At 44.6% G+C, this 24171-nt stretch overlaps 1 protein-coding gene across 1 annotated transcript in view; it reads left to right on the top strand.

The window, feature by feature from the left end:
- POT1 (protection of telomeres 1) overlaps window positions 1-4968 on the top strand; it is a 59805-nt gene extending 54837 nt beyond the window's left edge. Inside the window, exons 14-15 of the mRNA XM_066591860.1 lie at window positions 4179-4284; window positions 4471-4968. Of these exons, the coding sequence (XP_066447957.1) occupies window positions 4179-4284; window positions 4471-4595 (231 nt within the window). The 3' untranslated portion in view covers window positions 4596-4968. The remainder of the gene's footprint in view (window positions 1-4178; window positions 4285-4470) is intronic.
- Window positions 4969-24171: the final 19203 nt, after the last annotated feature.

The following is a 24171-nucleotide window of genomic DNA, read 5'->3' as shown; positions in this document are numbered from 1 at the left end:
TAAACAGATGATGATCTTTCTTTATGCATCACAGTGGGCATTTATATATAACATTAAAGGCCCTTTTACACCTAATTATAATCGCTTATACGGCAGAACGACTGAACGAACTGCTGAAATGTATGCATAAAATAACACGTACAGTTAGTGGCTGAAATCTCCTGCATTTTCGTCCTCGAGTTGTTTGCTCAGCTGGGTGTGTGTTTAGGCAAACTGAGCAAACATCTGTCTGGCCAACACATTCCATTGTTCTCCTTGTGGCTGAGTAAACATTGTACATATTGAATATGCAAAGCAAAACAAAGCATTCATTTAGCCGCTGGAAACGCTGAATGAACTGCATTCAAACTTAAAGAATTTTTAGCGGTCAAGTGTTCGATTTTATGCCAGCCTGAAAACCTTGACTAAGGAATTTAACAAATAGTGCACAAATGCCGGCGTTTACATGTAACGATTATCGCTCGTTTTCGGAAGTTTGGTCAGATTTTGAGCAATAATCGTTGGGTGTAAAAGGGCCTTAAGCATGAGTTTGCTGGGTGTGGATTCATATCAACCAATAGAAAAATGGTCCATTCTTATCCATCTACAGCATTAGTGAGATAGCCAGGGCGTGTCAGGTGTGTCTTATTTACCTACAGATGATGTTAGTATCTTCCAATCAGAAACAAGTAAACAAGGGTTGTCTTCTTATGACCCATGTCCCACTCTATAGCCCCACAGGACGCGGCCATTTTTTTTTCTTCCATTTTTGTTTTTTCCTTTTTATCCATCGACCTAGTTGTAGTTATGTTGCTACTATTTCAGAATACATACGACTTTTCGATTGCTTTTTATTGCATTTTTGGGGGGGAGACATGGTGACATTAATGGCTTTTTTTTTTTTTTTCAGACGTTCACAGTGTGGGGTAAATAATGTGCTACTTTGATAGATCGAACTTTTATGGACACGGCAATACCAAATATGTATTTTTGTTTTGTGATTTTAGATTTTTTTTATTATAGATATCTTAGAAGGGGGTTAAATTAAACGTTTATTACTACTTTTTTTTATTACAATTAGTAAAACTTTATTGATCTTATTTTTACTTTTTTATTTAGCCCCCCCTAGGGGACCACAACTAGCGATGCTTTGATCACTCTTGCAGTATGAGGTAATGCCATAGCCACGGGGATGGCTTGATAGGCAGTCTGCTAAGACAGACCTGGGGCCGTTCAGAAGGCCCCCGGCTGCCACATGGCTTCCTGCGATCTCATCGTGGGGGGCAGTACGGGACAGGGGATTTAAAGGGGTTGTCTCGCGGTAAACATCAAAATTTTACCTTACCCCATTCCCCCTGTCACCCCCCTGGCATAAAATAGCAATTTAAAACGGTTTTTAAACTGCTTGCTACTCACCGATCCGACGAAATATGGAGTTATAAAAATCTTCTCCCTAAGATGGCCGCCGGTCCTTTCCCAGGGATGCACTGCGGTTTTCTTCCATGGTGCACCGCGGGTCTTCTCCCATGGTGCACCATGGGCTCTGTGCGTTCCATTGCCGATTCCAGCCTCCTGATTGGCTGGAATCGGCACACGTGACGGGGCGGAGCTACGATGACGCGGTGACCAGCTCTCCGGCACGAGCGGCCCTATTCACCAGCCAGAAGCACGGACTGCGCAAGCGCGTCTAAAAACGCCAGAAGACATCAGAATTAGACGGATCCATGGCGACGGGAACGCTAGCAACGGAGCAGGTAAGTGAATAACTTCTGTATGGCTCATATTTAATGCACGATGTACATTAGAAAGTGCATTAATATGCCCATACAGAAGTGTATAACCCCACTTGCTGCCGCGAGACAACCCCTTTAAATGCCGCTGTCAGAATTGATGGCTGTATTTAAAGGGTTAATAGTGCTGATCAGACACATGGCTAATTGCAGCTATTGCCCGCGGGTGTCAGCTGTAATAAACAGCTGATGTCTGCGCTTTATGAGAAGAGGTTACCCCCTGATCTCTCTTCATACATACCCTGACGCTGCAGGACATGAATGTATGTCCTGGAGCATTAAGGGGTTAAAGAGCTTGATAACACTCTATGATGTCATCTTGCTTAGGTTACACGAGTCTCTTTATTTCTAGTATAAATAAGCTTCTATGCTGTTATATCTCATTACGCCCCAATAATTATTTAGTTTAAACCCTTAGTAACAAACCCCTTTTTGTTGCTTAGTGACGGAGCCAAATTTTGGAAATCTGACATGTCACTTTAACATAAAATAACTCCGTAAAGCTTTTGCATATCGAAGTGATTCTGACATGTGTGTTTTTTCGCCACATGTTGTACTTGATTCAGGTGGTAAAAATAGACCAATAGAATTTGTGACTATTTATTAAAAGCGCCAAAATTAGAAACATTTTGGAAAAAAAATTTTTTTTCACATTTTCAACTGTAATATCTCGCATGTACATACTGTACACATTTTTGATAAGCTGTATATTTCCATCTGTTTACTTTATTCTGTGCACATATTTGAAAAGTTTTGGGTTTTTTTTTTTTAAACCATTTAGGAGACGTACAAATTTGACATTACTAATCAACATTTGGAAGAACATTTTGTTTTTCTGCACCAAGCCAAGATTGCAAAGGCTGATAGGTGTCAGAATGATAGATACCCCCACAAATGACCACATTTTAAAAACTACACCTCTTAATGTATTCATTGAGGGGGGTCATGAGTATTTTGACCCTTCCATTTTTTTCATGAATTAAAGGGGTGGTCTCGCGAAACAAAGTGGGGTTATACACTTCCGTATGGCCATATTAATGCACTTTGTAATATACATCGTGCATTAAATATGAGCCATACAGAAGTTATTCCACTTACCTGCTCCGTTGCTAGCGTCCTCGTCTCCATGGTTCCGTCTAAATTCGCCGGCAGCTTGCTTTTTTAGACGCGCTTGCGCAGTCCGGTCTTCTCCATTCAGCACGAGCCGCTTCAGTGTGCTCCCCGCTACAGCTCTTCTGCGCATGCGCAGACGAGCTGTCACTGCTCGGGAGCGCGCTGGAGCGGCCATTCTGTACCTTCCTCTGTTAGAGGAAGGTGCAGAAACTGGAGCTGCCCAGCGGAGAAGCCCAGCCCAGCCCAGCAGCCCCGAGAAGCGTCCCAGGTAAGTGATGGGTCGGGGGGGGGGGGGGGGGCTGCCGCTGCGCCGGGCTGGCGCCGGGGGAACTAGCGCTGCGCCGGGGGGGGGGGGCTGTCGCTGCGCCGGGGGGGCTGTCGCTGCGCCGGGGGGGCTGCCGCTGTGATGGGGGAACTAGCGCTAGGCCGGGGGGGGCTGTCGCTGCGCCGGGGGGGCTGCCGATGTGATGGGGGAACTAGCGCTAGGCCGGGGGGGGGGGGCTGTCGCTGCGCCGGGGGGGCTGCCGATGTGATGGGGGAACTAGCGCTAGGCCGGGGGGGGCTGTCGCTGCGCCGGGGGGGCTGCCGCTGTGATGGGGGGGGGCTGTCGCTGCGCCGGGGGGGCTGCCGCTGTGATGGGGGAACTAGCGCTAGGCCGGGGGGGCTGTCGCTGGGGGGGGGGGCTGTCGCTGGGGGGGGGGGGGGGGGCTGCGCCGGTTACCTTCTGCCTGGCGGTGGGTGACTGGTCGGCGGCTGCGGGGCGTCCGGTCGGCGGCTGCTTGGCGTCCGGTTGCCATGGAGACACAGCTGGCAGCGTCTCGGGAGCGCGCACGTCGGGCTGCAGCGAGCGACGGGGAAAGAGCCGGCGGCCATCTTGGGGAAACTTTTATAAGTTGCTGAAACGCTGGAACGGTAAGTAGAAACCAGCTAGGAAAGTAATTTACAGGGGTAATTAGTAATGTATGTTTAATTAGGGGGACTGGGCAAAAAAAAAAAATCACTGCTTCCTCGAGACATCTCCTTTAATGCAATTTACAGGAGAAAAAATTTTAATTTCATATTTTTGTAAACGTCATTTTAAAGACAGTTTTTTTTTTTTTTCTATAGTGCACATGAAAATGAGGATATTTATGCTATGGGTGGTATTTGCTGCAGAATCCGGAGGCGGTCACCCGCTCTGGATTCCACATTTCAAATCCGCCCGTGTGCAGGCGGCCTAAATGTGATTTTCATATGAATTTAGTATGTAAAAACACAAGTTACTTACAAAGTATTTTATTTGCCTTGTACACACAGGAACGATTCTTTCAGATTCCTCCATCCGAGATACTCATGGATAGTGACCTCCAAGAAAAACTTCATATGATCATGAGTGTATTATGCCCGTCAACAAAGCAAATCGGTAAGCATTTTATGTAACTTTACATACCACTTACCAATATCACACAGATGTAGCGGGTTTATTTGAGCTAAAAAATGCGAAGTGCTCACCACTATTCGGTGTCCGTAAAGGTCTACCATGATATGCTGATCACTTATCTGTTGTTGTTAGTATTTTATATTCTACCTTTTCGCTTTTCCTTTTTAGGTGAATATCCCTGGATGGATTGTTGCATAAGATCATACAATTCGAATGTTGGAGGCAAAGAACAAATATGTTATGAAGTTTTTGACACTTTACTTTCCGTTCCAGATTTGGACACTATAAAGTAACATATATGCAGTATGGAGAACATTTGCCATTCTCTATTAAGATCTGTTTACACTGCCACAGTATTCATTTCAGTGTATTTGATGGTAAGAAAAGTGTAGTCGGCAGCAATGTTGTTAAATTCACATTCAGAAGAAATCTGACAGACGCCATTGTAAGTAAGTGGGATCAGTTAGCTTTCTTTGGTATACGTTTGGTATGGCTCTGTTGAGGATGACAGCATGGACGGTAATATATACGGAGCCTGAGCTGGGAATGTGTTTATACAGATACCCATCTGTATGCTGTATCTAATATATCAAGGGATTTAAAAAAAAAATGTCTGAAGCGTGTAAAGAGTATATATTTTTGTTTATACAATTAAACTCTTATATTTGTTAATTATGTCTTACCTTATTTTGTGTAATTGTCTTTCTCAAAACCCAGTTAAGAGGAGAAGAGGACTACTTTTTTGGAATAATGTGACTATTGAATTACATTTTGCAGCTTTCCACATTTTTCCATTTGATTTATTTATTTTAGGCAGTTAAGGAATACCTGACATGGAATCTGCGTCAGGAAGTGACGTGTCCCTGCTTTTTTTTTGTATATGATTTTCAAATTCACATGTGGAAAAAGTCCACGCTGTATAGACTATGGTGCAGACTCCCATTGAATGGAGTTAAATTTCACTTGAGATTCTGCTGGAAATTCCACAGCAAAAATCCAACATGCGGACAAAACTTCTTTGTTTGGCCTTGTCTAGAGATGAGCGAACGTACTCGTCCGAGCTTGATACTCGTTCGAGTATTAGCGTGTTCGAGATGCTCGTTACTCGAGACGAGTACCACGCGATGTTCGAGTTACTTTCACTTTCATCTCTGAGACGTTAGCGCGCTTTTCTGGCCAATAGAAAGACAGGGAAGGCATTACAACTTCCCCCTGCGACGTTCAAGCCCTATACCACCCCCCAGCAGTGAGTGGCTGGCGAGATCAGGTGTCACCCGAGTATATAAATCGGCCCCTCCCGCGGCTCGCCACAGATGCATTCTGACAGAGATCAGGGACAGTGCTGCTGGTGCCGGAGCTGCTATAGGGAGAGCGTTAGGAGTTATTTTAGGCTTCAAGAACCCCAACGGTCCTTCTTAGGGCCACATCTAACCGTGTGCAGTAGTGTGGAGGCTGCTTTTTGCAGTGTTGCACATTTTTTTTTTTTTTTGTATATCGGCCGTGCAGAGCATTGCGTCCTGCAGTAATTTTACATTGTCCAGGGCCAGTAATGGTGAGGCAGGGACAGAAGACATATTTAGTGTATATAGGCAGTGGGCCTTTCCAAAAACATTTGGGAAAAAAAATCTATTTGGGCTGCCTGTGACCGTCCTCAGTGTACTGGGTCTCTGCTGGGGGTAGTTGTCCTAATTCATACGCAGCCAGCTAAGTGTTACAGCAGGCTTGCGCAAAATTCTTTCCTGCCTCTGTGTTGCCTCTTACATCACCGCTGTATTCCTGTCCACAAGTGTACTGGGTCTCTGCTGGGGGTAGTTGTCCCAATTCATACGCAGCCAGCTAAGTGTTAAAGCAGGCTTGCGCAAAATTCTTTCCTGCCTCTGTGTTGCCTCTTACATCACCGCTGTATTCCTGTCCACAAGTGTACTGGGTCTCTGCTGGGGGTAGTTGTCCCAATTCATACGCAGCCAGCTAAGTGTTAAAGCAGGCTTGCGCAAAATTCTTTCCTGCCTCTGTGTTGCCTCTTACATCACCGCTGTATTCCTGTCCACAAGTGTACTGGGTCTCTGCTGGGGGTAGTTGTCCTAATTCATACGCAGCCAGCTAAGTGTTACAGCAGGCTTGCGCAAAATTCTTTCCTGCCTCTGTGTTGCCTCTTACATCACCGCTGTATTCCTGTCCACAAGTGTACTGGGTCTCTGCTGGGTGTAGTTGTCCTAATTCATACGCAGCCAGCTAAGTGTTACAGCAGGCTTGCACAAAATTCTTTCCTGCCTCTGCTGTGCGTTCCGTAAGCGAAGTCAGCCTCCAACCACAGGCCAATAAGCGGCACATTTAATTACAGCGTTCTGTTTCTGCACTACTGGTAATACAGCATGCTGAAGGGTAGGGGTAGGCCTAGAGGACGCGGGTGAGGACGCGGAGGCCCAAGTCAGGGTGTGGGCACAGGCCGAGCCAGTGCGGTGGCCAGGGGTGGAGGCAGGGCCAGACCGAATAATCCACCAACTGTTTCCCAAAGCGCCCCCTCGCGCCATGCCACCCTGCAGAGGCCAAGGTGCTCTAAGGTGTTGCAGTTTTTCACAGAGACGCCTGACGACCGACAAACAGTGGTGTGCAACCTTTTTCGCGCCAAGATCAGCTGGGGAGCCACCACCACCAGCATGCGCAGGCATATGATGGCCAAGCACCCCACAAGGTGGGACGAAGGCCGTTCACCGCCTCCGGTTTGCACCACTGCCTCTCCCCCTGTGCCCCAACCTGCCACTGAGATCCAACCCCCCTCTGAGGACACAGGCACGAGTGCCTACCGGCCTGCACCCACACCCTCACCTCCGCTGTCCTCGGCCCCATCCAGCAATATCTCTCAGCGCAGCGTCCAGACGTCGCTAGCGCAACTGTTTGAGCGCAAGTACGCCGCCACGCACCCGCACGCTCAAGCGTTAAACGTGCACATAGCCAAATTGATCAGCCTGGAGATGCTGCCGTATAGGCTTGTGGAAACGGAGGCTTTCAAAAGCATGATGGCGGTGGCGGCCCCGCGCTACTCGGTTCCCAGTCGCCACTACTTTTCCCGATGTGCCGTCCCAGCCCTGCACGACCACGTCTCCCGCAACATTGTACGCGCCCTCACCAACGCGGTTACTGCCAAGGTCCACTTAACAACGGACACGTGGACAAGCACAGGCGGGCAGGGCCACTATATCTCCCTGACGGCAGATTGGGTGAATTTAGTGGAGGCTGGGACAGAGTCAGAGCCTGGGACCGCTCACGTCCTACCCACCCCCAGAATTGCGGGCCCCAGCTCGGTGCTGGTATCTGCGGCGGTGTATGCTTCCTCCACTAAACCACCCTCCTCCTCCAACGCAACCTCTGTCTCGCAATCAAGATGTGTCAGCAGCAGCAGCACGTCGCCAGCAGTCGGTGTCGCGCGGCGTGGCAGCACAGCGGTGGGCAAAAGTCAGCAGGCCGTGCTGAAACTACTCAGCTTAGGAGAGAAGAGGCATACGGCCCACGAACTGCTGCAGGGTCTGACAGAGCAAACCGACCGCTGGCTTTCGCCGCTGAGCCTCCAACCGGGCATGGTCGTGTGTGACAACGGCTGTAACCTGGTGGCGGCTCTGCAGCTCAGCAGCCTCACGCACGTGCCATGCCTGGCCCATGTCTTTAATTTGGTGGTTCAGCGCTTTCTGAAAAGCTACCCACACTTGTCATACCTGCTCGGAAAGGTGCGCCGGGTCAGCGCACATTTCCGCAAGTCCAAGACGGACGCTGCCACCCTGCGGACCCTGCAACATCGGTTTAATCTGCCAGTGCACTGACTGCTGTGCGACATGCCCACATGGTGGAACTCTACGCTCCACATGTTGGCCAGACTCTATGAGCAGCGTAGAGCTATAGTGGAATACCATCTCCAACATGGGCGGCGTAGTGGGAGTCAGCCTCCTCAATTCTTTACAGAAGAGTGGGCCTGGTTGGCAGCCATCTGCCAGGTCCTTGGAAACTTTGAGGAGTCTACCCAGATGGTGAGTGGCGATGCTGCAATCATTAGCGTCACCATTCCTCTGCTATGCCTCTTGAGAAGTTCCCTGCAAAGCATAAAGGCAGACGCTTTGCGCTTGGAAATGGAGGCGGGGGAAGACAGTATGTCGCTGGATAGTCAGAGCACCCTCATGTCTATATCTCAGCGCGTTGAGGAGGAGGAGCATGAGGAGGAGGGGGAAGAGACAGCTTGGCCCACTGCTGAGGGTACCCATGCTGCTTGCCTGTCATCCTTTCAGCGTGTATGGCCAGAGGAGGAGGAGGAGGATCCTGAAAGTGATCTTCCTAGTGAGGACAGCCATGTGTTGCGTACAGGTACCCTGGCACACATGGCTGACTTCATGTTAGGATGCCTTTCTCGAGACCCTCGCGTTACACGCATTCTGGCCACTACGGATTACTGGGTGGACACACTGCTCGACCCACGGTATAAGGAGAACCTTTCCACTCTCATACCCGAAGAGGAAAGGGTTTCGAGAGTGATGCTATACCACAGGACCCTGGCGGACAAACTGATGGTAACATTCCCATCCGACAGCGCTAGTGGCAGAAGGTGCAGTTCCGAGGGCCAGGTAGCAGGGGAGGCGCAGAGATCAGGCAGCATGTACAGCGCAGGCAGGGGAACATTCTCCAAGGTCTTTGGCAGCTTTATGGCTCCCCAGCAAGACTATGTCACCGCTCCTCAGTCAAGGCTGAGTAGGCGGGAGCACTGTAAAAGGATGGTGAGGGAGTACGTAGCCGATCGCACGACCGTGCTCGGTGACGCCTCTGCCCCCTACAACTACTGGGTGTCGAAGCTGGACACGTGGCCTGAACTCGTGCTGTATGCCCTGGAGGTGCTTGCTTGTCCTACGGCTAGCGTCTTGTCAGAGAGGGTGTTTAGTGCGGCTGGGGGAATCATCACGGATAAGCGTACCCGCCTGTCAACCGACAGTGCCGACAGGCTTACACTCATCAAGATGAACAAAGCCTGGATTTCCCCAGACTTCTCTTCTCCACCAGCGGACAGCAGCGATACCTAAGCAATACGTAGGCTGCACCCGCGGATGGAAGCATCGTTCTCTATCACCATCAAAAACGGGAACCTTTTTGCTTCATCAATCTGTGTATTCTATTCATCCTCCTGCTCCTCCTCCTGAAACCTGACGTAATCACGCCGAACGGGCAATTTTTCTTAGGCCCACAAGGCTCAGTCATATAATTTTTGTAAACAATTTTTATACGTTTCAATGCTCATTAAAGCGTTGAAACTTTCACCTGAACCAATTTTTATTTTAACTGGGCTGCCTCCAGGCCTAGTTACCAATTAAGCCACATTAACCAAAGCGATTAATGGGTTTCACCTGCCCTCTTGGTTGGGCATGGGCAATTTTTCTGAGGTACATTAGTGCTGTTGGTACACCAATTTTTGGGGGCCCTGGCCTACAGTGTAATCCAATTAATTTTTTGCCCACCTGCATTAAAGCTGACGTTACATCAGCTGTGATGAGCAATGCAATGGGATATATTTATGTACCGCCGGTGGCTTCCTGGCACCCACCCATGCTGTGGGTCCACAGGGAGTTGTAACTGCATGTGTCCACTTCTAAAGAACCCCAGTCTGACTGGGGCATGCAGTGTGGGCCGAAGCCCACCTGCATTTAATCGGACGTTACCTCAGCTGTGATGGGCACTACAATGGGATACATTTATGTACAGCCGGTGGGTTCCAGGGAGCCACCCATGCTGTGGGTGCACACGGAATTCCTATTGCAGAGTTGTACCTGCCTGTGACTATTTATAAAAAAACGCGATCTGACTGGGGCATGCAGACACCTTGACAGAATGAATAGTGTGTGGCACATAGGTTCCCCATTGCTATGCCCATGTGTGCAGCTCCTGATGGCGGTGGCACAGGATTATATTTCTCATTGCTTCTGTACAGCATTGTGGGCTATCGCCCCGCCCCTTTTAAAGAGGGTCGCTGCCTAGCCGTGCCAACCCTCTGCAGTGTGTGCCTGCGGTTCCGCACTTCTAAATAGACATGAGGGTGCTGTGGCATGAGTGCAGCTGAAGGCTGCGCAGGGACACTTTGGTGTGCGCTGTGGACACTGGGTCGTGCGGGGGGGTTGGGCAGCATGTAACCCAGGAGAAGTGGCAGCGGAGTGTCATGCAGGCAGTGATTGTGCTTTGTTGGAGGTAGTGTGGTGCTTAGTTAAGGTATGCATTGCTAATGAGGGCTTTTCCGAAGTAAAAGTTGTTGGGGGGGGGCCCACTCTTGCCGCTATTGTGGCTTAATAGTAGGACCTGGGAACTTGAGATGCAGCCCAACATGTAGCCCCTCGCCTGCCCTATCCGTTGCTGTGTCGTTCCCATCACTTTCTTGAATTGCCCAGATTTTCACAAATGAAAACCTTAGCGAGCATCGGCGATATACAAAAATGCTCGGGTCGCCCATTGACTTCAATGGGGTTCGTTACTCGAAACGAACCCTCGAGCATCGCTATAATTTCGTCCCGAGTAACGAGCACCCGAGCATTTTGGTGCTCGCTCATCTCTAGCCTTGTCATAATAAATAAAATGCATAAATATTTGCTTTAAAACACCAAAATATAAATTAATTTGGTTTTAAAAATCATAGAATTTTTATGTTTTTTACTAAATTATTTAAATCGTTAATTTATATTTTGTTGTTTTTAATGGTATTTTATAGCAAGTATTCATCCTATTACCATGAATAATGACATGTCTAGTAAGGGTTGTTTGTGTGTTTACATATCTGTAAGGGCATAGTGTGACCTATGACTTAAAGGAGATGTCCCGCGCCGAAACGGGTTTTTTTTTTTTTAAACCCCCCCCCCGTTCGGCGCGAGACAACCCCGATGCAGGGGTTAAAAAACCCACCCGCACAGCGCTTACCTGAATCCCGGCGGTCCGGCGTCTTCATACTCACCTGCTGAAGATGGCCGCCGGGATCCTCTGCCTTCGTGGACCGCAGCTCTTCTGTGCGGTCCACTGCCGATTCCAGCCTCCTGATTGGCTGGAATCGGCACGTGACGGGGCGGAGCTACACGGAGCCGCTCTCTGGCACGAGCGGCTCCATAGAAGACTACAGAAGACCCGGACTGCGCAAGCGCGGCTAATTTGGCCATCGGAGGCCGAAAATTAGTCGGCACCATGGAGACGAGGACGCTAGCAACGGAGCAGGTAAGTATAAAACTTTTTATAACTTCTGTATGGCTCATAATTAATGCACAATGTATATTACAAAGTGCATTATTATGGCCATACAGAAGTGTATAACCCCACTTGCTGCCTCGGGACATCTCCTTTAAGTTTTTAGTGGCAGCAATTGTTTAAATAAGGTGTAATTGCTGTTATAAACCAGATGACGCTAACCCAAGGAATAGTCGAATACTGGTTTGAAATGCAGTGTTTTAGGTTTTATAAATACATGTTCCATTACGCCAGCCTTGGCTGTTGGGTATCCACAGACCGCGCCATTGTCATATCTGGCTATACGCACTGTGCATAACATTGTCACCTTGAACTGAATGTAGTTGATTTTATATGCCATGTCTTTTAAAATCCACCCTACACATTTAAAAATTGAACCATCTTATCTGTTATTGGCTCTTCTAAGAACGAAAGCCATGAAGCTAGTGTGAATTGAACCTAACGTAGAATTCTGTCTTTAGGTATTTATTGCTGAGCCGAATAATCCACATCTTGGAAATCCTAAGTGTCTTGGACATCTTTAAAAAAAAAACAAAAAAAAAACTCAGCTGTTCAAATAAACGTGGCATAAGAAAACTCTTGCAGCTAGTGTGTGCCAGTTTTACAGCCGGGACATTCCTAACTTTGCCTTGTTGTCCCCCTGTAATATCTCACCTTGTGATTTTATCCCATTCTTGAGGATCTTTCACTTCTGCTTGTATTTACACATTACATCTCCCTAAACTATTTTTCTTCATGCTAAACATAATTATAGCAACACAAAATCTACTACTTTTTTATGTTTTGTTTTGTTTTTTGTTTTTTTTCAAAAAGTAATGTACTGTAAGCATATAAAAGTAAAACAATTGGTGTCAATTGTTATCAAGAAGCTAGGTAACTCACTGAGATGGAAAATATTGTGGATACATTAGAAACTGAAACCTGTCTCTAGTGTAATTCCTCTAATAATCCTACAGATAGATATTAGTAGCCAGTCATTCCGCCAAGGTGTCTTTGCATCATAACCAATGATATTTCAGTAGTAGAAGGGAAGCATACATATTTATAAATGATTCACTAGCAATTCCTAAAGATGTGTGTAAGCTATATCTAGTCATTGTTGTCCTTGAGGAGGTAGCAGAAGCAGCAATGTTATAGGTAGAAATGAAGCTCCTAATGATTGCGAAGAACACACGAGTTCAAAATACTATTGTTTACCACAAGCACTTTTTTGTTAGGGTCACTAAATGGACACCTGTTTGTATGTACTGCAACCAAATACGGTGCTTTTATCTCATCTCAGTTATCAGGCTGAACAGTTTTTAATCTTGTACTTAAAGGGGTTGTCCCGCGAAATCAAGTGGGGTTATACACTTCTGTATGGCCATATTAATGCACTTTGTAATGTACATTGTGCATTAATTATGAGCCATACAGAAGTTATTCACTTACCTGTTCCGTTGCTAGCGTCCTCGTCTCCATGGTGCCGTCTAATTTTCAGCGTCTAATCGCCGGATTAGACGCGCTTGCGCAGTCCTGTCTTCTTCTTTTCTGAATGGGGCCGCTCGTGCCGGAGAGCGGCTCCTTGTAGCTCCGCCCCATCACGTGCCGATTCCAGCCAATCAGGAGGACACAGAAGACCTGCGGTCCACCGAGGGAGAAGATCCCGGCGGCCATGTTGACCAGGTAAGTAAGAAGTCACCGGAGCGCGGGGATTCAGGTAAGCACTATCCCGTTTTCTTTTTTAACCCCTGCATCGGGTTTGTCTCGCGCCGAACGGGGGGGTATTGAAAAAAAAAACAACCCGTTTTGGCGCGGGATAACCCCTTTAATACTATATGCTTTGCTTTACAAAGAGGTTTTGATATGACCTTTATATATTCTAAAAATGTTAATTTATTTGATGAAAACCATAATCACAACTTAACTCAAATTACTTGGTGCAAGTATGAAAGTCTGATGCTTTTGTTAGGGTGGTTAATTCGCAAGTTTTTTTTTTTTTTTTACGTTTTTCTGTTCCCTACAGTATATGTTGCATGAATGCAGCTGTTGTCCTGACTATTCATGCACTAATAATGACGTATCTTGAGGATGTTGCTTTTAGATGCATTGTCCATTTTCAATTGTAACAGTCTTAACAATTCTGCCATTATTCATCTCTCTGCTTCTAAGATTGACGTTATAAGGAATTGCCTATTCAGCCTGATGCACCACGGAGATGTGTTCTGAGGCTTATACAGATACTATGGCTTGTATGAATATTCTGTTCAAAGCGAATTGAAGTGATCTGGTATGGTGGGTGTGAAATGTAAATCTACAAAGAGCATAGATGTGTATATAGTGAGATGTACGTAATTAAGTAAAATGTAATCAAACAAGTTTCTTAGGCATATTTCTGTAAAAATTAGATTAGTTATAGCATTTCTGCTTTTCCAGATTATTGGATTTATATTTCAGATAACAAATTCTTATTAAAGGTGTTCTATGAAAAATATTTATCAACTTTCTACAGAACTTGATATAAATGTATGATTGCTGGGACCCCTGTCCTTCCTCACTGAACAACAGTTTGAATGGAATGGCAATCCTCCTGCTGCCTTTAGTCAATATCTGTGAGGCTGATGGAGAAAGGCTAGTACAGTACTCGGGACCTCTGTTCAAGTGATTGGTGGGAGTCCCAGACATTGAGCCCCCAGTGATCATAAATTTATTCCCTATCCTGTGGATAGGTGTCAATTTTTTTTTAGGGAATAACCTCTTTAACCCTTTAAGGACCAGGCACTTTTTAGGGATTTTACCCATGTGCTGGTTTTTACTGCTATATTTTATTATTTTTTTTCTTCAGCTGCCAAAATTATTTTTGCTATGTTTTTTTTTACCATGTCACATAGGGCAATTTTTATTAACTTTTTTTCCCTGACTTTTTTTTCATTTTTTTTTGTTTTATTTGGGATAAAAAGATGACTTTTTTTAATTTTAGACTTATCATTGTTTATTTTAACGTGAGTATACTAAGTAAAAGAAAAGTACAGGAATGGGTTCCTCATTTTGTTTCGGACATTTTGATATATAATTTGTATAGTTTTTGACTACAGGGCACATATGGCGATGCTTTTGGTTGGCATCGGTAGCGAGTCATCTTTTTTATGTACATATTTATCTTCTGTAGTTTGTCTTTTTTATATTTTTTTGTTTATTTTTTTACTTTTTTGTGGGGGGTCATTCACATTTGTTTTGTTTTTTTGTTTGTTTTCTTTTCATACTTTTCCACTGTAGCTGCAGCATGCATAGGAGCCCCAGTTACAGGAGAAAACATCCGTCCAGTTGTGACAATAGTCACTAACAGAGCTGATCAGGGTTTGCTAGATGGACTGCTATAGGGAACCTGGTGGTCATGTGATCGCAGGGTCACATAGGGGAAGTAATGCTTCCACTTCCACTCTTAAGTACATAGCCTTTATTGAGCACTATGTAGCCTAGAAAGAGGAAGGCAGAAGCGATTTAAAAAAACTCTTGTCCACCGGATCCTCGACTGTGTATGAGGCTTTAATCCCTTACTGTATTTTTAGCCTGCTTGTAGGGAGATTTCAGATTTAGAAACCATGAATGAGTTGCATACACTAGTTGCTGTTTTGTATAATTTTCTTTAGAAAAATAACTCTTATTCTTTAATTATAATTGTTAGATTTTAAGTAAAGACAATTAAGGAAAGTTCTTCTTGGTGCGTTACCATTACCGATACGTTCCCGTAAGAGAGTCCAATCATAATTAGGGCATTGGACAGATGAACACAAAGCAGATAATACAGTTGAAGTGGTAGCAGTGGCTTCTCAGCAAAATCAGTGTTGCCATCACAATGGGTTTAGTGGCTCATATTTTCTTCCAGAGAAGCAATGTTTTTAAAGCGGTTTTAACACCAAAGACAGGATGTGGAATAAATGTCTAATCGCGCAAGGTCCAACTGCTGGGACCCTCGTGATTCCAAAAGCTGTACACCCAAATGTTTATATGAATGGAGCATCAGTGTGCTTGATATTAGAAAACACTTTTTGACAGTGAGGGTGATCAATGAGTGGAACAGGATACCACGGGATGTGGTGAGTCCTTCAATGGAAGTCTTTAAACAGAGGTTGGACAAACATCTGTCTGGGATGATTTAGTGAATCCTGCACTGAGCAGGGGGTTGGACCCAATGACCCTGGAAGTCCCTTCCAACTCTACCATTCTATGACCGCTGCTTCATTTACTACTTTAGGACAGGCAGACCTTAATGTGCTCTGCAATCTCCATCCATCCTATAGAAGTGAATGCAGAGTTGGTCATGCATTTGCACTGCCGCTCCATTCATGCAGGGGTACAGTTCTTGGATCTGTAGTTGTCAATAGCCAAAAATACAGATCAAAAGGTATAATGAAATACTGATGACATACGGTTGCAATGTCATCTGTAACACGCCTGTATTATGGATGTGTGGCAATATGCTCGTGTGAAACTGGCCTTAAACAGCATGTTGTTTTATGTTAATGGGGACTTCAGTAAGGAAAATTATTTTACTCAGTATACTATTCTTATCCACATCTCAAGTAATTTCACATGAACCTTTGTGGGTTTTTTTACCCATCTCATCAGCCTTTCTGCATGCACTCTAAATGACTGCTTGCATTAAGCAAAACATATTTGATCTTTTCCGTTTCACCCATTGCTATCTTTATTGCTGCAGGTGTATATTCTTTCTGTGAAACCTCCACGTACTCTGCCTTCCTCACTGTCCACTTCAATCAGTTCAGAACTCTGCTTGTTAAGCTCAGCTGTCGCTTATGTCGAACGCCTGAAGACATTACAGGGTAAAAACACTGCTGGGGAATCATCAAGGCTTGTTTATGTGTGTAGAACTGTCAAATGAAAGGTTTATATGTTTCCATTTTGGTTTATATTCATTTTTTTATTTCACACTTACTTTATACTACTTTTCATTTATTTTTAGTTCTTTCATACCCCATAAAAATCATCTTCTAGCTATAAAATGATTATTTTCATGTACCTCATTGGTATTGTCTGGTGGGCTAGTTCTGAAAGAGTTGGTATTCGTGACAGGGAAGTGTTTCTCTGTGAATCCAAAAAATTCTACACAAGGTTGAGCAAGACAGTATCCTAAATGGACTTTGGATTAAGCATATTAAAAAGCCAGCTCTGTAGATGGCCGGTCCTGTGGCTTTTGTCGCACAATTAGTGATGACGTTCAACAAAAGGTCACATATGTGACAACCTATAGTAGCCAGTTCAAAGGTATTGGACATATCCTATATCATTCGATAACTTCCTATATTACAATGGGATCAAGTCCTTAAAGGGGTTGTCCCGCGCCGAAACGGGGTTTTTTTTTTTTAACCCCCCCCCCCCCCCCCCCCCCGTTCGGCGCGAGACAACCCCGATGCAGGGGTTAAAAAAACAAACCGGAGAGTGCTTACCTGAATCCCGGCGGTCCGGCGTCTTCATACTCACCTGCTGAAGATGGCCGCCGGGGTCTGCTCCCTCCGTGGACCGCTGCTCTTCTGTGCGGTCCATTGCCGATTCCAGCCTCCTGATTGGCTGGAATCGGCACGTGACGGGGCAGAGCTACACGGAGCCGGCATTCTGCACGAGCGGCCCCATTGAAGACAGCAGAAGACCCGGACTGCGCAAGCGCGGCTAATTTGGCCATCGGAGGCCGAAAATTAGTCGGCACCATGGAGACGAGGACGCCAGCAACGGAGCAGGTAAGTATAAAACTTTTTATAACTTCTGTATGGCTCATAATTAATGCACAATGTACATTACAAAGTGCATTAATATGGCCATACAGAAGTGTATAGACCCACTTGCTGCCGCAGGACAACCCCTTTAATATTTTTATACTAGAGGAGCCCATGGTACCATTTTATGTCCAAGCTTACAGCACGATAGTAATAAGCTTGTGAAGCCTACCTGGTTATCATTTCTTGGATATTTCAAATGCAGCCATCACAAATGTAAAGCCTATTACATTTTCGTGACTTTTGTTTCTCCAAGATTATTGATTCAAGATTAGCAGCTATATAAACAAAAAGACGACTGTTGTATCTAGCATCATGTAAACAGCACCCAGCAGCTCCGGGCCCTAGCACAGCAACTCCGACAAACAACTGAGTTACTGGGGTTCAAAAACTAGCAACCCCACCAATCTGCTATGCTCAGCATATGCCATCAATAGTTTAATCCTACTAGAAAATCCCTTTTAATGAAATTGTGATAGTTTAAAACTCAACTTTATTATGCGATGTCTATAGCATAGTTAGTTAAAATGCAGATTACATTTCATTTGGGAAACGTAATGATATGCACCTAGAACAAGAGAGTGACTTGGGCATGCGGATTAGTAAACTGGGAAGAAGCACCGAATATCAAGTGGCAATTGCAAAACAAGTACTGTTTTAGGCCGTTTTCACACGGCCCAGAAACTCACGTGAGATTTGTGCGTTGCAAGACGTAGAAATATGAGCCCCATTCATTTTGGATAGGGTCATACACATGAGCGATGTTTTTCTTCATGGCTCGGCGATGCTATGCAGGAAACGCATTGTGGTATGTTCTCTTGCTGCGATATCGCTCATTGAAAGCCATGTGAGAACTCCGCAATCTTCTGCCCAGCGGGAAAATCCCTTCATCCCTTTCGGGATGAAGGGATTCCCCGTAGTAATGCAAGGCTGTTTTCACATGAAAACTCCTCGCATCCATGGGGCTTTCACATAGTGAAAGTGCAATATTGGGCCGTGATTCTCTATTTACACCCAAGCCCGTGTGAAATTGGTCTTGGGTAAGCCACATGTTGGATACGTTGATTAGCTGTTTGACGGGTCGTTGTGCTCTGGCATGGAGTTGATTTCTGATGGAAGCAGACCTCTCCATTTCCATGGCAGTGGCCCAGCTTGGTATTGTAGACCACATTCCCTTTGAAATAAATGGGTTGGTCCTATTCACTTTGCATCTGTTAGATATTAATGCAGAGTATCTGTTCACCAACTTACAAATAGAAACTGCGGTACTCCAGTTGAGCAGAAGTAAAAGGTTTTCATTCACCGAACAACTTCTATTTCGACCTTGCAAAAATAATTATTTTAAAGCCAACAACAATGTCCCTAATGAACATTCACTAATCGGGCACAAACAAGAATAAATAAAAGCAAGGTTTGTGCTATATATTACATTTATAAAAATTGCCAACTTGATTTTCATTAAAGGCCATTAACATTTAAAGGCCCTTTTATATATGTGTCAGAAGTTTTATTCAGAAGTTCCAGCGCAGATTTGGCAGAAAATTCCAGACAAAAACACAATATGCCACACTAATTTGTCTGCTAAAATGGTAGTCAGTAAGCCGGATGGACCCCAATGGGTTCCAGTATTTTCGTTGGAAGGCTGCAAGAACGGAGCTGAACAATGGAAATCTCCCAGAACCCCAGCTCAGGTGTGAAAGGGACCTAAGTAACTATAAACCTGGAATAATAAGAATAAAAGAGAACTTTACTATATGACCCATTATTCTTGAGCAGTTCCAACTGCAGATGCAGATACTTTACTATTCTATGTACTAATAAATAAAAGGAAAGATGAAAGGGACCTCCAGAGTCATCTGGGCCAACCCCCTGCTCAATGCAGGATTCACTAAATCATCCCAGACAGATATTTGTCCAGCCTTTGTTTGAAGACTTCCATTGAAGGAGAACTCACCACCTCCCGTGGTAACCTATTCCACTCATTCATCACCCTCACTGTCTAAAATCTAATGTGTCTCCTCCCTTTCAGCTTCATCCCATTGCTTCTAGTCTTTCCTTGTGCAAATAAGAATAGGGCTGATCCCTTGGCACTGTGACAGGCCTTCAGATATTTGTAGACAGCTATTAAGTCTCCTCTCAGCCTTTTCTTCTGCAAGCTAAATATTCCCAGAACCTTTAACCGTTCCTCATAGGACATGATTTGCAGACCACTCACCATCTTGGTAACTCTTCTCTGAACTTGCTCCAGTTTGTCTGTCTTTTTTTAATTAGGCTGCCCAGAACTGGACACAATACTCCAGATGAGATCTGACTAAGGAAGAGTATCCATTCGTATCCATTTCTGAGCATCCAGAAAGCTTGCTAGATGCTGGACTTGGACTTAGTACTACATGTAACCTATGATTTTTGCTTATGAACGAAATACTATTGCTGTGCTGCATACGTAGAGAATTTGCATTAATCAATATGGTAGATTTTAGGGAAAACACAGCTGGAAATTTTACTGTTCGTATATACTGTAACTTGTGTTGTAAGAAGTAGATTTTATTTACATTGGGTATAGTATATATTAGATATAAAGCATGTAAATTTCATGCTTTTCTGCATTGAAAGCAATGAAAAAAGATGGCGATCCTTCATCCATTGAAAGCATAATTAAAACATTGCCATCCTCTGCAGCTGCTGTGACAGCAGCGGCAGGAAATTCCTTTATCCCTGCGGGGAGTCCCCTCATCACTGAACAACCTGCCGCTGCTGTCACAGTGCTCAGTGCAGCAGCAGGAGATTGTGATGTTCTCCCATTGCTTTCAATGAGGACGGCGCTGCTGCCGTCCCATTAAAAGCAATGGGGTAAAGGGGAACCCCTGCAGTGATACGAGGCTGTTTTCACATGAAAGCACCTCGCATCCAGTGGTTTTTAGAAGGTTTGCAAGAGCGATATCTGGGCGTGAATTACGTCCTGATATCGCTCTCGCCAGTGTGCAGGAGCCCTGAAGTAGATATTTACCTGCCCCTACTTTTATGCCTCATTCTTTATTCTTTAAGTGTGCAGTGCTCTCAAAATATCACATTAAAAAGGTGCTGGCACACATGAAGGTTGCCAACGGATGGTGCTGGCACACATGAAGGTTGCCAACGGATGGTGCCGGCACACATGAAGGTTGCCAACGGATGGTGCCGGCACACATGAAGGTTGCCAACGGATGGTGCCGGCACACATGAAGGTTGCCAACGGATGGTGCCGGCACACATTGAAGGTTGCCAACGGATGATGCCGGCACACATTGAAGGTTGCCAACGGATGATGCCGGCACACATTGAAGGTTGCCAACGGATGATGCCGGCACACATTGAAGGTTGCCAACGGATGATGCCGGCACACATTGAAGGTTGCCAACGGATGATGCCGGCACACATTGAAGGTTGCCAACGGATGATGCCGGCACACATTGAAGGTTGCGGATGGATCACTTTTATGCACTTGTAAGAAGAGCCACAATATACAAATCTAAAGGTTTTGAACACCAAGTATAGATTAATCCATATGAAAGTCAGTAAGGCTCCTTTTACACAGGAGAAGTGTCGGGCACCTGCTTTCACACAGGAGCGAGGATCGCTAGGTGGATGGAGGCGGAGCAGAGTGGAGATCTCTTCAGCCAGCCCACTTCCATTCACAGTAAACAGGCAGTTCATAGATAAATGGCTTTCTGTGTACACTGGCTGATCGCTGTCTACTTTTTATGCCTCCTGAAACTGAGCGACAAATGAATTATCGTTCCGTTGCTGCTGGCATAAATTCCCGCGATACAGTGAGCATCTTAACCATTATCGTTTAGTGTAACACGGCTCTAAGTTAGAAACAACATATACATTTACTGAGTAATGCCGACATACTCTTGCTGAATAAAAACAATATACAGATACTTTAATTGCTGTATTTGGTCTCAGTGATATCGTAGTATATGTATCTAAAAAGCTGAAGGGAGCCAATATGGGCATTTAAAAACTGAAGGAAGTAAACCCCAGAGCTGAATTTGGTATGTATACATTATATTACTGCAATGCCTATTGCCAGGCTTACACGGTTATATTAAGCACTGCTGCATACTTCAGGCCTGGTGCATTTCTTTTGTTTGTTGCGGCACTGGTCTCAGCAGATATATGCTTTCTAAAGCCACTTCCTAGATGGAACCTGTTTGCTATCAAGTCTGATCAGAAAAATTCATTTTCCTGGGGCCACCTCCTCCAAAGTGCCACCCTAGGCACTGGAGCTCTGGTGCCTGGTTACAAATACTGCCATAGTCATGAGCAGCCATTTTGAAGAAACATACATTCTGGAGTATGTAAATAACCCTCAACATAAAGCTCAATGTATTTATTGTATCACTATAAAATGATTTCTGTGGAAATAGAGTATTTTGGCCACCGATATCTCAAAGACATGGGATAAAGTCAGTAAAGCTGGCTGCTTTTTCATACTTGCCTTTCTTCGTCCGGATGACGTCTTAGGTTTGGCTCCCAGCACTATGAATATGTCAAGTGGGTATTCCCCACCACTAATGGGTGACCTTGGACCGTCAGGTGAGTCTGATGCCATCTATTGATAGCCGTGGGAACCGCCCACTTGACATGCTGACAAAACCTGGAGCTTGACCTAAGAAGAGCCTTTGGGAGAGAAAAGAAGGGAATATATTTTTTGAAAAAAGGTAGAAAAGAGTCAGCAGGAACACAGCTACATGCAGCAGTGCCATGCAGCCAGTCTCCGCTGACTTTATCCCACGACATGTCTAATTTAATTAAGCATGCTGAATGCAAAAGAAGTACCGCACTTGGAAGAATGCCATGGGCACTCTTGCTTTAGTAATTGGCAGTCTTTGGACTTCCTGTTTTTAACTAATGATGACTGTTCTCCATCTATTGGATCAGAATGAACAAATAGTATAAAAGGTGAACCCACACACAGCCTCAGATTTCTTGTACCTACTCCTTTACCCTTTTGATAACCAAGGACATAGGTAATACGTCATGACTTTTTTAACTCTTGACTTGATTAGAATATAAGGGATATCAGGCTCAATATTCCAGGGGCAACAGTTCGGGCACAGCATGGAAAGTTTTGATTGCCTTTGTAAGTTAGGGAAGAAGCTGGAAGTGACAGCGGGAAGAAAGGTAACTGCCTGTTACTGTCAGCTCTCCCCTGTATGGCCTTTAGTGACTCCAGGAAGGATGCAGGGACATTTCTTCATGGTATCATCCCTCTTACCAATTATAGAGAATGTGTCTTTGCTCTTCACATTTCCGGGAGGGGGATTCATTTTTATATTTTCTCCCTGTACGTATTTGGGATATTTGTCTACTTTGTGACTCAAATGGTATCTGGATGATGGAGATTTTTTCTGTTTCATTCTGGTGATTTTTGTGAAGATGTGCATATGTAGGCATAGGTACAGTATAAGTGACCTATATCAACTCTGCACATCCTAAACTTTTTTTTGTTGGTGGTGTGTATCTAAGGATTTGATTGGTGCAAAGCTTTAGCCACCAACATTAGTTGTTTTTTTTTGTTTGTTTTAAATGTTGTGCTTCAATTGCCTTGATGCAAAGTTGCATGAAGGTGCCCATGAGTGCAAAGTGAAAGATGGCATTTTCATAACATGCCATGTGCCTGTTTTTGTAAAATATTTGGTTATGGGGATGCAATATGATTTTTCTTTTGCAGCATTTTAGAATTTGTTTTATTTGTGCTTGTCAAAATGGGACACTTGTCCTGACAGCGAAAGTTAAAGTAATTTTCTAATGTTTAAAAAAAAAAGCACTTCTCTGGTAACTGTCTATGGTTGGCATACACTGACCTTTAAATTTTCCCACTGCTTCAGTGTCCCTGCGGATCTGTTTACCTCAGCCATACTGTACTTGCACGTGACTCCTGCAGCAAATGACTGGCTGCAGTAGTAGTGTTAGTATGTATGGCATGGCATTGCTTCAGCAATGTAGCCTGAGAACAGCTGGGTCCAGGGCTCACTTTGGCCCTACATTAGCTGGTGATTCATTAGGAGAGAATATTGATATATTTGCTATGATTATACAAATCCTCCGCCCCATTTAATTGACTAAAAACGGAACATTGAATTTCCTTGGTTCTCCTGGATAGAATACTGCAGCATGTTCACTTATTCTGTCAAAACATGTATAAATAGCCGTAGTATTTCCCCTTTTATACAGTATTGATTTATGAGTGCTAGTCTGAATGTATTTAAATTGTATGTGTATATACATAGTACAGATGATATTGTGAAGCCTAGGACTGTGAGATGTACAGTATTCACTGGATTGCATGACTCCATGTTTTTTTTTTCCTTTTCACCTCTGTAGACATGAGAAAGCAATGAATGTTTGCCCGCAGGCTATGTAAAGTTTGGATATAGCTCCTCCTATATTAATTTGATGTTTTTCTCCACCCTATGTTTAATAATCCTGTCCAGGAGCTGTTTATTTAAAGAAACATTTTTTCTTTTATTACAATTTTGCTATTTTTTTTTTTTATGAATTAGCTATTTTCTGCTGAAGGTGTAACAAGCTATTGTTTATTATCAGCATTTTAGCTTTGACTGCAGAGATTCTGTATTGTTAGGAAAGAATTCTGGCAGCTGCTTGTAGGTCTTACTTGCAGCATTAACAGCTTCTGTTCATTCCCCCGCTGCCCCTCCTGCACAGCCTTTGTGTCAGCTTCAGTGCTAAGAGAACTAGCTATGCTTTGCCCAGACAGAGAATGGCACCGCTGCCGCAAGTACTACTACAATGTACCGAGGTAAAGGATTAGCTTTTGTTTGGAAAATCTGATGGGGTA

Source organism: Eleutherodactylus coqui, chromosome 2 (assembly GCF_035609145.1).
Source record: "Eleutherodactylus coqui strain aEleCoq1 chromosome 2, aEleCoq1.hap1, whole genome shotgun sequence".
NCBI classification, from domain to species: domain Eukaryota; kingdom Metazoa; phylum Chordata; class Amphibia; order Anura; family Eleutherodactylidae; genus Eleutherodactylus; species Eleutherodactylus coqui.
Note: the sequence above shows the minus strand (reverse complement) of the source record. Positions and strands in the feature narration are given on the sequence as shown.